General features: G+C 38.8%; 1 protein-coding gene across 2 annotated transcripts in view; it reads right to left on the bottom strand.

Annotated features, from left to right (window-relative positions):
* Positions 1-10,360: 10,360 nt before the first annotated feature.
* The window catches only part of LOC149078056 (solute carrier family 7 member 14), an 83,640-nt gene continuing 78,409 nt past the window's right edge, over positions 10,361-15,591 (bottom strand). For both annotated transcript variants that reach the window (XM_089241625.1, XM_089241626.1), the window contains exons 10-11: positions 13,101-13,228; positions 10,361-10,794 (exon numbers count right to left, since the gene is read on the bottom strand). In XM_089241625.1, the coding sequence (XP_089097751.1) occupies positions 10,457-10,794; positions 13,101-13,228 (466 nt within the window). In that variant the 3' untranslated portion in view covers positions 10,361-10,456. The remainder of the gene's footprint in view (positions 10,795-13,100; positions 13,229-15,591) is intronic.

Genomic DNA, 15,591 nt, shown 5'->3' on the forward strand with positions numbered 1-15,591 from the left:
TGATATCGTTGCCAAATTCTAAAAGGATAACTTTATCTTTACCGCCCACTTCCGAAAAACAGCCAATCAGCAGCGACTTCTTGTCGAAAATGAATCAATTTCTATTCTCAACTGCTGTTCAATTCGACAACGCTGTCGAGTCGAGATTCCAGACAGTTTATCAGATTTAATTTGGTATAACTTTATTTCCGATTTTGTTGAAAATATTTGACTTATTTATGATTTTTGCAGTATGCAAAACATTTGAAATATGATAAAAATTTTAAAATTATTTACTCCTTTGAAAGGGGGAATAAAGTGTTAAAAATAAACATGGTATATGTGCTGTCATCTGTCAAATGAAACAGAAACTGTTATTAAAATACTAAAAACAATGACCATTTTCGGATATTTGACCATACATCTGTATTTTCCCGGGACATTACCGTGTTTTCATGCAATTTTGGCAATCCCTACTATTTTTTTTGTAAAAATGTCCAGTTTCCCTCGTATTTCTAATTGAGTCAAGTTGAATTTCTATTCTTTATGGAAATCAAGAACTTAAATTATTTGTCAACTCATAAATTATATTATGATACAGTTAAATTTCTATATAACAATATTCTGGGAAAGAAAAATGATCGTTGTAGAGGTATTATCGTTATATCGAGAGACAGCAGTTTAACATTAGAATATAGGCATTTCCAAACAAGGCTTGAAAAATATCATTGTAGAGGGATTTATCGCTATATCGCGTTTTTCAAACACCGTCATGAAAAAACGTTGTAATCAGAAACGCGCTTTAAACCTAATGGGAATTAGAGATGGAACCACGAAATAAACCGATTTTTTAGTGATTTTAGGCAACTTTTCTTGCCTTTGGCATCATTTTTGGCGAAACTTTGCCAATTTTCCACATTTTCCTGTATTGGGAATCTCAAACCATATTATTTTCACGGAAATATAGTGAACATACATATGACCCGTATTGCAGACCATCTTGAATTATCATCAAAATTTTGGTTGAAGATACTTTGCTCAGTTAAGTATCGTATTGAAAGTCTGCCTGCTTTCTGCGGTGAGCCCATAACTCGTGCTGCCACCTACATATATAATCCTATTACACGCTAGTTTTACGTTGTTAAACACTATTCATATTCGCACACCAAAAAGTAATTGCTGAAATCCTGTAAAAGAAAGAGTAAAAACATAACCAGTAATACGGCTTATAGAATTTTTACTGGTATTGTGTACCATTTGTTGTTCATTTTAAGCCAGAACAGATTTGCTTCAATAATTATAACAGATAATTTTGTTTTCATTTGATATGTGACAGAAAGGGACCCAGCTCAACGCGGTTTCTTTCATGTATAGCAATCGAGTATAAATATGGAAATAGTATAATATGTGTCAGAGAAGTTAGGAAATTTATTTTCCTATTAGGCTCCTTTTTCTTCCCCAGTTGGCAAGGCTATTTCTACCATTTATGCCAGTCCACGAAATTTCTCATTTTGTTGCATCGGTCAGTGAGTAGAAATATTTTAAAGAATACTTATCTAGGCAAAGTATATGGTATGGGTTTTTCCCAACCCTAGAACCATTCGCAACCGCTATCAATTAAAATTTTTAGTGCTACCTAGCACAGAAACTCAGCTTCAGTAGATAAAATTGACGAAATTATTGATATAATACTCAAACCTGGTGTAACAAGGAAAAGGTCCCAAGGTGACATCTTCGAAAAGTTTTGAAAAAATTACCACTGATTCTACTTATTTAAAAGTATACAGAAATATTAAAAAAATCCGGCGAAATTATTTTATGGAGTCACTCAAATTTTTTTTTATAAACTTTAATATTTTGAACGCCAATAGAGGCCAAGAATGAATTTAATAATCCCGCAACCCTAGCCTTAGTGTGACGTAATTCAAACAACACAAGATCAGGTACACAGAAAAAGAAAGAGGAGAAAAAAAAGGAAGAAAAAGAAAAATGAGAGCTGTAAAGTGTATAAAAACAGTGAAAAGAAATTTTTTGTAGGTATTGCTAAGAAGTGCGAGAGACGATGAGTAGGCAAGTTTTGTCATTATATAATTAAAAATAATAACTTTGCCCGAAACTATAGAAGAATATTGACAATGTGTTAACGACAAATAACAATTTACTTTTGCAAGTTATCCTCATCACGTTGTCAATATTCTACTAAAGTGGTGTCATTTTAACCATTTTTCCCATCTTTAATAATTGCATTCCGCCGCTAATTTTTTTCGTTTTTACGTGTTTCAAAGTGAGAAGCATGTGCTTAAATTTTTTCATAATTTTTTACGCACGACACCTTGGGACTCTTTCCTTGTAAATAAGTTTCCACGATTAACAATTACGTTATTTTGTTACACCTCATTGAAATCACAACACACACAACATAATCGCATTCAGATTTTTATTATTGCTACACAGGAAGAAAAAGGAGAGGAAAAAAATATATAAACCCCATACATAGTATATATATATTTTTTGGTGATGTACATCCGGGCCACGAAGTTTAATGTTCCACCATTGGTCGGCAGGAGGTCATTGAAACACATCGGAAAAAAACACTCGGTTTTAAGTGTCCATAATTGAATTTCTATATAGTATATAGTCTCCTTCCAAAAAAGAAACACCGAAATATATACTCATATTACACAGTGAGCCAATAATAATTTGAATATCTTTCTCTTCTTCATCAACATCAGATTAGTTATGTGGGTAATTATCATACATATGCTGAAAATATCGGGACAGCTGTGGATATACACACACACAAACACGTACACACAATTACACACACGCAACGACATAAAGATGTTTCCTTTTTTTTTTTCAAATATATATGAAATAACATCTCAGGAAGGGCGATAATAAAGTTGAGAAATTATCTATACGAGGGTTGTTTTTTTTCTCATGGCAACACCACTGTAAAAATGACATGCCACAGAGCCATGCAAGTTGCCTTAGAGAGAAAAGGGATTTTTCCCTTCCCACTATATGCGTATGTTCAATGATGATAAGTATAAAGATTACTGTGAGCGGGCGATCTAAGGTGGTACAGGCCACGGCTTTTTCGAAACAGAATTGGGGAAGCCTGATAAAAATTGAATGCGTTAACGATCGCATAGCATAGCAGTTTCATCAAAGACTCCAAATAGCTAGTGTGGTATTTGCATTACTTTACAAAACAGTGGGAGCAAGTAGAAACTTTCCACGAAGGACACTCAAGAATACTCGAGTGCATGCAACACAAACTTGTGAATTGTTTTGTTCTGGTGCTCGAACAGGAAAGTGTTCTACATTCAGGGCCGCAACTGCGGGGAGTAGGCGGATCTTGTGACACGGGCGCTGGATGGAATAAGGCGCCGAATGCACTCTTTAAGTTCTTCTGCATTACACATGGGTGCCAAAACGCGTTCTTGCCCCGGCTGGAAAAGTATCTATTTGCGGCCCTGTCTACATTGTCCATAGTTTCCACACTTGGGTTCCTGTTGACTACTTAGGAAAGATATAAGCGCCCTCCCAATACTAACTCATAAGTTTCGACCGAAGATAGACGAATCACATTGAGACATTCGTTTCATAACAGTTACAGACATTATAACTGTTACAGACATTAATTAACTGTTCTCTTCAGAACATTTGCAGACGTTCATTTCAAAACAGACATTTCCTTCGTAGTACTGCAGTTGCCTTTCGTATTGAGTACATTTCGTCTTATGTTTTCACCGATCTTGCTGCTGTTATGTGGGGATGATGCAGCTGCCACTGGGGAGTCCTTGCTGACACAGTAAGACTGCATACTTTCTCGCGAATCCAATTATTGCCCAGCTTCACCCAGGAATGGATCAAGGAGCGATTAACTGTCCCAAGTTTTAAAGCTCGTAAACGAGACAGGTAATTTTTTTCGGTTCTTGGGAGGGACGATCGACCTGGCTCATTGCATGGCATCTCTATAGCATTGTTTGCTCCATTTAAAAAAAACTACCCTCGTATTATCAATTCAATCATAAACACTGAAAAAATTTTCTCATCTTTTCCACATTTGCTATTTAAATAGGCATATACATAATTAGTAAAGACAACGACATCAAAATATAGATCATCGTAGAACCTCTGTACAATGTTCAAAAGTTGTGGAGGATAAACAAGATTTCGAGCTAATTTTTCACTTGCATATCGCGCTACATTAAAGTTATACAAACCTCATTAATAACAATTTAGTTACTTAATATCACACGCTTAATCCAACAGAAACCATATCGATGATCGTTTATGAATTATTTGTATAATCCGCAGTGAAGTCTTAACGCATGGGCCCACCCGAGCACGGCCCGGGGGCCTCGCGAAAACGAGAAATTTTCGAAAATTTGCTAGGTGAAGCCACAGAAAAATCACTCGGCCCGGGGGCCCATGATGTCCTTAACACGGCTTCGATAATCCCTATAAAAAATGAAAAGAAACCATTTGAGACAAACCAAAATCTGCATATTTTTGTGGTTTCTTTTCTTTCTACTAGATGTCACTGTAAGTACGTTTAATGTCACGCGACTGCTCCAGAACAGTCCCGTGATTGGTTGAATGTAGGTGATAAAAAATGACGTCTGTTAACGGAGGCCATCATTACGGTGCGAGCCTTTTGAGAAACTGAGCTGAGAATCATAAAAAAGGATTAAAACGCCAAAGTTCAAGGAATACGTCAGAAAAAGATTAATTCAAGTAATTTATTAAAATAGGTATTTTTTAATTTATTTAATAAAGTATTTATTGCATTATACTTTATTAATTAGGTTCATTGGTTTTAATAAGTTGCATAGTTTTCTCGCGACGATGGTTGAAGTTTTCTTGTTGAAACATTGCTTATCTTTGTTTCTCGACCTATCTCCTACTGCCTAAGCTTAATAATTACAGGTGTTTCGAAACCCATAGAAATTTATCAGACAGTAATTGTAAATGATTCGCCAGTTATCGATCAACAGGCAGTTAGTATAATGAAGATTAAGATAATTCTGTTTCACAGTGATACGTAGGCTTAGGCTTACAAGAACGTTAAGGGGTTTGGTTTGTTTGTTTTTGAAGGCATAATAATTTAAGGCAGATGTTGATCACACGTTCACACCCACACGCACTCAGAACAATTTGACTGGAACCACAAACATTCTATAATGTTCCGAACGATAATTTCTATTGAATCAAACGCAAGAGAGAGTGATGGCCACATGCCAACAAGGATTCTGTCTCGAACTGGAAGAAAGGTCACGAAGGCTATAATTTTGCAGGGGTCTGTAAAGTCGGGGAAAAAAAAGAAGGGGTGGGGGCATGAGGAAATCCGTTCGATTCCCAAACGTGTCTCATTTGTGACTTCGACTTCAGAAGACTGCGAAATTTTAAAGCACTGATATCTAACTGTGGTTTACGTGTTACCTTAGAGGTGATAAATGATACATTAACTTACCTCCATATCGTCGTAGAAAGGGGGTGAATCAAAAACTAATACTCATTCAAGATGCATCAACGCAAATTCATCACTCATTAAAGAAGTCGAATCGACCTCAAATTAACAAGAGAGCAAGTTCAAGTCTTTCTGAACACACCTAATGAATTCCTCTTTCTCGTCTTGTTTTGTACACTGGCTTCCAAAAGTTAAGTACGCGAGATTTTTCATAACATTACGACAACACTCTAATCTGCCCCTCTGGATTGGAGAGTGAGTTGAACACAAACTCGTGGTACTCGGGTGTGCAGTCCCGTCATTAGGAATCTTCAGTGCACGGTACTGGCAGAAATTGATATCAAGTGACGGTGCAACCATGTATGTAACAGCTGGGAAGGTCTCTCGTCAATTCCACTTGGCTATAATAGCAATATATCGATTATGGAAACGATTCCAAATAAGTCAAACAGTTGCCCGGAGACCTGTGCCCGGTCGACCACCAACCCACCCTCTGAATATCAGTATATTACTTTAGTAGTCAAGCGGAATCGATGAGCGACCTCCACAACTGTTACATCCATGATTACGGTGGTGACACTTTGTGATACAATATCTGCCAGTTCTACGTGCCAAAGGCTCCGCATGAACTGATCGTACGCCCGAGTACAACGAGTGTTTGTGTCTCACTAACCGTTTAATCCTGAGGGACAAGATTGAAGTGGTGCCGTTATATCATATAAACCATCACGTGCTTAACTTTTGGAAACCAGTGCATTAATGCTATAAGAACCTTCTTCACATGACCTCATTGACCATCAATTTGGTGACGCTTGGTGTGTAAACATATTTACACATTTTGCTCCTTCGTAATTATTCACAGACAGAAGTAATTCCTCAGGATGGCGTTCGATGTGCAACATTGATTTATTCAGTGATTTCACCCGCATGGCGTGGTGGTCCAGTCAACGCACATTCATTCTCACTATTATTTCTCGACACCGATTACACATATAAATGACTCGAACAAAAAGAAAACGATATGTTACAATTAGCAATCACAAATATTGTAATCATGTTAACGTCATATAAAGTTTTCGAAGCCATTCTCAGTCCATACGTCCCCACATTGCTTCGTAAATCTTTGTTGACGTCGTGTTCACAGTGCCGTCTTAAGGCATGGGCTCACCTGGGCACGGCCCGGGGGACTCAAGAGAAAAGGGGCCTCACAAAAATGATATCTAGTTGAAATTTCAGAAAATTTGCCTCGTAGGTCCTCAGAAAAATCACTTGGCCCGGGGCCCATGATGCTCTTAAGACGGCCCTGCGTGTTCGAAAACATTTCTAGCACACCACATCACATAGACATTAATTCACAGTCACTAAATACAATGACAATAATGATAATGAGAAACGTTAGCATGCAAATACAGAGGAATGTCCAAATAACATGTCCTTTAACCATTCAAGTATTGCTTAAAAATATCAGCAGTCGTTGTTATTGCGTAACCACATGAGCATGCCGGGAGAAACAACCTCATACGGGGTTGGAATACATAATCCCACGTTTGATATTTAAAGGAGAAAAAAAAAAAACCACACTAATAATAAGTGCTATGATGACGAAAGAAATCATGATATTTACAAAATACATTATCAATCATCAAAAAATCACAAACTCCGATCATAGTGTATAATACAGAATTAGATAAATAATGTGTATCATACAGACCTCACATGCTAATTTCAACATGGAAAAATCTCTAGTTTTCTCACAATCTCCCCTGATACATTTCATAGTTAAATTAAATAATAATATCTTTTTTCCATAGTTAATAATAAATCATTGAAAGACCAGCTAAATATCACATTTTTTTTTAAATATTATTTTAAAGATTTTTTTTAATGATATGACTTGAAATGCAGTCCACGTGGAGAAAAACAAGGACTGCGAAAGTGAAACATTTGAGGCATTTTCTCTGGAAGATTTTTATTGTTCTTTTAAAATCAAGCTTGGTGAAATCAATGTTAACATGCGTAGGCATCGATTTGGAGCATGGTTAATGGATTATCGAGGCACTGATGTAAAATGTATGTATATTAATATGCTGTATCACATTTATGATTTTAAGCATCAAAATTTCACACGTTGGTTAATTTGAATATCATAGGAGCAATCACAATCACAACTGGCATTCATGCACTCACAAAATGAGTAACTTCAGGCTTATTCAATGATACAATGAGTTATGAGGTTAGGTTTCACTTTTTGTGAAATCTGTGCTACGTCTAGTCGATATTCCGGCTATCTTCAGTTGGATAGTGTTATTGTTGTTTTTAGATGTGTTGCGTGTTTTTTAATTGTCTTTGGGTATATGTGTTGTTCCTGCTGTGCCTTTATGTGCTGGTTTTCGAACTGTCTTCAGTTGTGTGTGTGTTGTTCCAGCAACCTTTGTGATAATGTTTCACATGTCTTTAAGCGTCAACGTTCCGACTGTCTTGAGGCATCTGTGTTTTAGTTGTCTTTAGGTGTTAGGGTTTCAGTTGTCTTTAGGTGTTAGGGTTTCAGTTGTCTTCAGAGGTCAGTATACCAGCTGTCTTTAGGTATATATGTTCATCATGTTTTTTTTTTGCCAGTGTTTCAATTATTTCTAAGTGTTAAAGCGTTTTTAAGTGACAGTTGAAAAATCATTTTCAACCTGTCTTTAGGTGCGTGTGGTATCTTTGTGCTAATTTTTCAGATGTCCGACTTTCTTTAAGCGTCTGTGTTCCAGTTGTCTTCATGTATGCGTGTTCAGGCAGCTTTTTTGCTAGTGTTCTAAATGTTTTTAGGTGTTCATTCTTCAATAGTTGCGAGGTGTTAATTTTCCAATTCTTTTTAGGTGTCCATTTCTCAGCTGTCTTTAGCCTTTCAGTGTTCCAGCTGTCGTTAGGTGCATTGTCTTTTGGTATGTTTGTGTGTATGTCTGTTCATACTACCTTTGTGCTAATGTTCCAGTTGCCTTTAGATTTCAATGCTCCGGCTGTGTTTGAGTGTCATGGTTCTCTTTTAGAGCCAGTGCTTCAACTGTCTTTGAGTATGTGTTCCGACAGTTTGAATCATCAGCGTGTGACTACTTTTAGGTGTCAATGCTATGACTGTGTTCCCGTGCCTATTCTGGTTGCATTTATTGTTTCCAGCATGCCACAGGTCTTTAACCACCTGCTTATATCTCTTCGTTGAGACAGGGCGGTGGGCCATGTTTTGGTTAGGAGGAAGAGGAGGTTGTCTTTATTGTTGGTGTTCTGACTGTCAAACAATTCAGTGTTTCATCTGTAAGATTTTCGCTGGTGATTTTCACATGCTAGTTTTCTGGCTGTCTTTGAGCAGGTGGTCCTACTGTTTTTAGTAGTAATCGGTGTTTAGACTGCCTCAATTGTCACCTTTTCTACTGATTGTGGATGTGTATTCCGGCTGTCTTTGAGCGCGTGGTCCTACTGTTTTTAGTAGTAATCGGTGTTTAGACTGCCTCAATTGTCACCTTTTCTACTGCATGTGGATGTGTATTCCGGCTGTCTTTGAGTGTCGGTGCTTGGCTGTCTTTGGGAGTTAGGGTTTTAGTTGTCTTTTTTTAGTATCAATCATCCTAGTTCGAGAATTTTCTCCAAATGTTCGGTTTTTTTCCTTTAACTCTAAAATATGCGGTATTTTAAGCGTCATTGCTTTATCTTTCAACTGCCTTTAATGGATGATAGCGTCTCTAATGTGTCCTGGAGATGAAAAATAACCATGGGGAGTGTCAAATCACAATTGGTGACACACAAGAAAGAAATAATAATAATAATATTATATCTCGTCTGCAACCACAAATATTATCGACAGCCGAAACACCGCCTAGACACAACATATCTCAACCTGAAAACTACGTCCATCCAATCAAAACAAGTCAAACAATCTAAATGTTCAGACACCGCTCCACTACAATCTCACACAATATTGTCTTCAAATTTGCTCAGATTTCTGGCTGTTCACGTCAAACACAGATGAAATATCGAATAATTCTCAAACTTTTTAAGGAAAAAAACAAAGATACAACTCTCAAAATTGAAAGTTTTCACTGACAATTCAATCTCTCTCCAGTACGGCAAAACCTGCCTAAGTTGGACACCTAAGGTTCCATTAAAATCCGTCCAAGTTAGAAAGGTGTCCGAGATATAGAGGTGCAGTATTGTGGACATTCTAGGTTATACGATCATGGTTGGTTCTATTCGAAACCGTCCAATGTATTGAGGCTTCCAGGATACAGAGGTGTCCAAACTAGCAGGGTTTTACTGTATTTGAATTTAGTGCCTCGATTGTAGATCGTAATAATGATAATAAAAATAATAATACAACAGTCTAAGTACACCGTATGCATATACACGTAAACAAGAATACTTTTAAAAGACATATTAGTACAGAATACGAAACACCGAACATCAATATGAATTTAAAGGGAGTTATCATCTTAAGGCTACACATGTAGATTCATGTAACACAAGATACAGTTGTAGGTATTCGTTTTGTAATTACAATTTACTTTTTTTACGTAGATCTTCCAGAGTCGTTATACGAGTCCATGCTAAATTCATCCACATTCAATATCCTATGTGCGTGATACCAATCAGTATAATTATATTCAATATATACTCCTCGACTTTGTTTTCTCTTTTTATCCAAGTAACACCCTATACTCTACATTTTGTTATATGTACATGTCCTTTCCATGTTAACTGCAACATGAAAAGAAGCACGTTTTCTTCTGGGATTATCATTTAGAAAAAAATTTCCATATACATTTATTTTTTTAAGGTAATTTCTTCCTATAAATTTCTTTCCCGGGCTTCAGAGAAATTAAGAAAAATAATTTCGTTTCTTGCCACCTAAAAATTTTTTTTTTTAAAAAATCGAAACCAAAGGAAGAAAAAATGAAACAAAATTTTGTTTCTAAACAGAAAAAAGAAACCTCACGCACCCTCACAAAAAAAAAAAAACCCAATCTATTGTAGATCCCATTCCTTTCCGGGATAATAATCATGTTGCAGCTGCGGTGGTGGTGGTTGTTGTTGTTGCTGTGTGCTTGCTAAGTATCCATTAGCCGTTTGAGGCTGCATCCCGTACCCCATAGTTGATGTACCGTAAGGTTGCGTCGCTGTCATGTTGGTGACCCCGTAACCGAGATCATCCGCGACGTAAGGCTGCTGCTGCTGCTGTTGTTCTTCTTGGGGCGGGTTGACCTGAACGATCCGGTCCTGGGGGATCGTCAACTCGAACGGACCATCCGGTGAAGCCTCCAGGGAACTGTTTTTGATGCCGTACTTGAAATACATTATAAGGCCTGTGAAGAATAGAAAAAGTTCGTGAGGAATCGATGTGTCTGAATGTTAGGGTATGCATTGATAACACTGATAACCGATAGAGATAACGCTATAGGTATCAAGCCATTGACGTATGTCAACAATTATGCTTAAATAAAAGTGGTCACAATATTAGGTGAAATGAAAAAGTGACAAGTTCTGCAGGAACCGAAGGTGGTGACAAGCATCCAGGAGAGGAGGAGGAGGGGGGGGGGGGTGGATATTAGTTTGTCCAAAAATTTCTATAACCAATGGTATGACCCTCATGATTGAGTCCCTGGGATGCAGAGCAACTACCAACAGCCAGGTTCCTGTAGACATAAAAAAGTCTGCACCAGGCTTCAAAGAACAAACTGATCCGGTATGTTGAGTGTGGTTGCAGTGTCTTTGCACGATAACACCCTTCTTGCTAAATTCCACTGGAAAATACTGCAACACCCAACTTAAATGTTATCCGCTTCTGTTTCAACGTGAGTCATTTGTTTCCCTCCTCCCATGGGCGAGAGAAAATACAGGGGGGGGAGGGGAGGGATTGGGGGCATCCCCCCCCCCCCAGCGTAGAAGGTGGAGCCGACTTATCTAATGCATATGTGTACATATGAATTGACACCATCATTATCTTGCACCCAGGATATTCAAGTGTATTTCCGTCTACGTCTCCTCCTGAAAATCATCAAAAAGAACCAGGAATTTCAGACGCTTAGCCAAAAGACTAGAGGGATAGGCTGCCCTCACAGTCTAAGACAGTGGTTCTCAACCTATGGGTCACCGGGGCTTCCGAGAAGGGTCGTTCAAATCTGATAGCAGTCAGGAATTTTCGAGTTATGGATCACGACCCAAATTTGATTTACAGGGGGCTCCCGAGATGGGTCGTACCGATCCACTTACAGCCAGGGATTCTTGAGCTATCGGTCATGACCCAAACTTGATTCGCATAGGCTGTAGAGATGGGCCGCACAAACCCGCTTACACAGCCAGGAATTCTTAAGCTATGGATCATGACCATAACCTGTTCCGCATGGGCTTCCGAGTTTTGTCAGATAGAAATTCTTGAGCTGTGGGTCACGACCGCAGTGACTCTGATTCACAGTGACTTCCTAGATCAGTCGGACAAATCCACACATACGGTCCTGTTATAAATGCACTTATTGCAACTACTGGTTTCATTAATTTCGAAAAAAACAAACCGTTCCATGGGCAGTACCTAACTAGCCATTCCTGTTCCTGGGGGAGGGCTAAGTGCAAGAATTTACATTTAGCCCTCCAAGTGGGCCCTGTGCGGGTGCAGCTGTTGTACCTGCCTAGTTACGACACTGCCCATGGGTAGCGAAACTGATCTTGTTGTTGATTTTGGGCCGCGGCTGAAAAAGGTTAAGAACCCTAGTCCTGAGAGACTTCTTTAAGAACAACGTACAGGCACCTGCGAAACACTGGGATTCTTGCCAGCAGGGCGGGGGGGGGGGGCTTTGGCAATGACTTATGATTCTATATACGTCACATACAATTTAACGGTAACATAATACACACACAGAATGCATAGCAAACAGGGGGTATGGCATTTTACTACCGTCGATCCTAGAGCAGTTGTTCCCAACCTTTTTTTAGGCCATGTCCCACCAAAGCATCTCTGAAATCCTAATGCCCCTCCACCCCGTACTTTGTTCCACCTGCCCCCCATTTCTGTCTACTTTCACTTGGTCAAAAGCAATGGTTTTGCCAAACTTTCTAAACCCAGTTAGAAATTTTTTGCGCTGTCTCTCTTGATGCTAATAAAAAAAATTCCATGTTTGTAAGTGCAACATTCACTGAGATATTCGACTTCGAAAGGAGGAAATTTGTGAAAAAAACAACTCTAAATGCCGAAAAACCATTTTACCCGCATTTAACGCTGTTCCCCCCCCCCCCCCAAATCTGCTCCGTTTTTCGAATATCTCAGTGAATATTGCACTTAGAAACATGGAATTTTTTTTAGCTGGCATCAGGCAAGTCAGGGCAACAACTTTCTAGCTGGGTTTTGGGACACACGGGAACTGTATAAAAAGTTAATTTTTGTATTTTAATAATTATACAACCACTTGAAACATGATTGACATATTTCAATACTACTTGTTATTTGGAAACTTTTTATAACCGGAAGTATAACTCCAGGATCAACGGTTCGCCAGTAAAATGCAATACCCCCTGTTTGCTATGCACCCTGTATATATTTTATCGTCAGAACTCGTCGCGTTCTCATTTGATTAATTTTTAGAAATTATAGAAAGAAAAAGCTTATCTCCTCTCTCACCTAAAATCATCCATATTGTGAAACGAACTAAAGTAAGAATCGAGAGTTTGAATATGAGATAAATGTTGACGATGATTGCTATCGTCGGAACATATGGCACGCAGGGTGCTTTGAATTTTAGGTCACACCTGAAAAATAATCAGTATTAGAATACGGAGAAAGTCCTATTTGACAAATAAGAAATCGTTTTCGTAAGAGAAATTCCATCATGAAAATTTACATCTCACGTACAGAGGTTATAATATTAAGCAAAAAATAAAATCAATAATTTTGTTTCATTACCCACAAAACATATCGCATAGAATCCAAGCTCGATTGGTTTTTTAAAATAGTTTCTACCGACTGAACGGTATTTGACCCAGCACGTGCACTATTCTAGAAGTACTTGATGGAACCTGTCTTTCGACATCGTTTTTGAAATCACCTCCGACTCTTTCAGAGACATGGCTCCCGTATCCTGCAGCAGGAACCCCAGCCCAGACTTTTCTCTATAGTAAATTTATGGAAAAAATAAAAGAATGCCGAAAATCGTCCCGGGCCCCCATGCTTTTAGACCCGTCATTGATGAGAATACCCGTCTTTCGACATCGTTCTCGAAATCGCGTCTATCTGTTTTAGCACCAGCATCAATGGGAGAAAGGCATGCCCTTCAACAACGCACTTGAAATCGTCTTCACCTTTTACAGACCCGTCGTTGATGAGGGAAAGACGTTGCCTACTACTACTTCACCGCACACCAATTCCGGTCATATATCGCCATATAGCAATTTCCAACCAGTGGAGTAGGGTGGGAAATGAAGGCTCCATCCATCGGGGTTTACGGAAAATTCACCGCCAACAATTCACCGCTAGGAAAATTCACCGACCAACAATTCACCGCCATGCAATTCCCCGACCAACAATTCATCGCCATGCAATTCACCACTAGGAAAATTCACCGACCAACAATTCACCGCCATGCAATTCACCACTAGGAAAATTCACCGACCAACAATTCACCGCCATGCAATTCACCGCTAGGAAAATTCACCGACCAACAATTCACCGCCATGCAATTCACCGACGACAGTTCGATGCGAGTCAGTTAGCGAGGGAATGAGCGATTGAGTTACTGAGTGAGTGAGTGACCCAGTGAGTGACTGAGTGACCGAGTGAGTAAGTGATTCAGTGAGCGAGTGGGTTACTGATTCAATGAGCGAGTGGGTTACTGATTCAATGAGCGAGTGGGTTACTGATTCAATGAGCGAGTAAGTCAGTCCGTGAGTGAGTGAGCGATCTAGTGAGTGAGTGATCTATTGAGTGAGTAAGTGCCGTGTCCTAAAGATATGGCGGAAAGTTTAAATAATGACTTTATGAGAAGAAATTCAGATGATACGGGTTCGGGTTGCTGTATTTTTGAAATATATGACATCCATATTTATTGTGGGCATCTTTTTCTCAGCCACCTCGCTGGGCATTTTGCCTGTTGTGGCCTTGTATTTGTATAAATTACAAATTGCTGTTGCCCAATACAAGATAGTATATTCAACAAAATTCCATTAACTCTGTTTTACTCAGAAACTTCTAATGAAATGTTAAAAGGGATAATAACAGAATTAAAAGATAATAAAGTAAGTGGATACGCGATGAATTAACTTCCTAAAAATGCTTAAAATCATCTCCTGTTATCACTTTGATGTTATAAAAAACATCGCTGATCATCAGTAACCAATGGATTTTTTTATGATGAACTAGCTGTTACCCGCGATTTCACGTGATGTAATTTCAGGAATGCCGCCTTAGTGCGTATCTAGTATATGTACTCTATATTTACTATATACGTATATATATACTTCCTATGCAACGGAAATTAGTGACGATTTTTTTATTACGGGAATCGGTTACGATTTTTGAGTCAAGTTTTAATTTAACTCTTGCATATATCGGGACCCATTTGACACATCGGGACCAAGTAATGTGCATGTACCCCGAGTTTCCCACATCCTACAGCAGGTCCCCTAAGCTGAAATGGATGGCGGGCCCCCAAACTAGCTTTTTCACGTTCCCCTCTGTGCTTAATTTATAGTGTGAAAATATCAAAAAGCGATAAGAAACGTTCCGGCCCCTGTCAGCCCTGCCCTCGTGGGGGTCATGCCGAGAGGTATGTATACGTAAAATATACATATATCACCAGTGCTCCCAACATACAGGGTCGGGGTACCCGGGGATTGCACATATACCTTCATGGGGAAATTAAAAGGTTTCATTTCCAGGGGTCCTTGCGATAGTGGAAGCCCAAGGTATATCCAGTCTGGGACCCCATAAAATTTGCGAATTCGGTGAAGGGTAAATTCTTTAATCTCTGCGCAGAGTTCCGGTATTTCTTTCTCCTAATCAATGTGATGGTTTTGCCCACTTACAATTTGCTCCATCCAAACTTCATTCAAACTCTGTTCTCTTTTTATGGCACCGATATATATCTGGGTGGTGAGCAGATAATTGCTGTTGGAAC

The sequence above is a fragment of the Pholcus phalangioides genome, unplaced genomic scaffold (genome assembly GCF_987345545.1).
Source record: "Pholcus phalangioides strain wild (caught in Gottingen) unplaced genomic scaffold, Ppha-v1.0 ptg000014l_1, whole genome shotgun sequence".
Lineage (NCBI taxonomy): Eukaryota > Metazoa > Arthropoda > Arachnida > Araneae > Pholcidae > Pholcus > Pholcus phalangioides.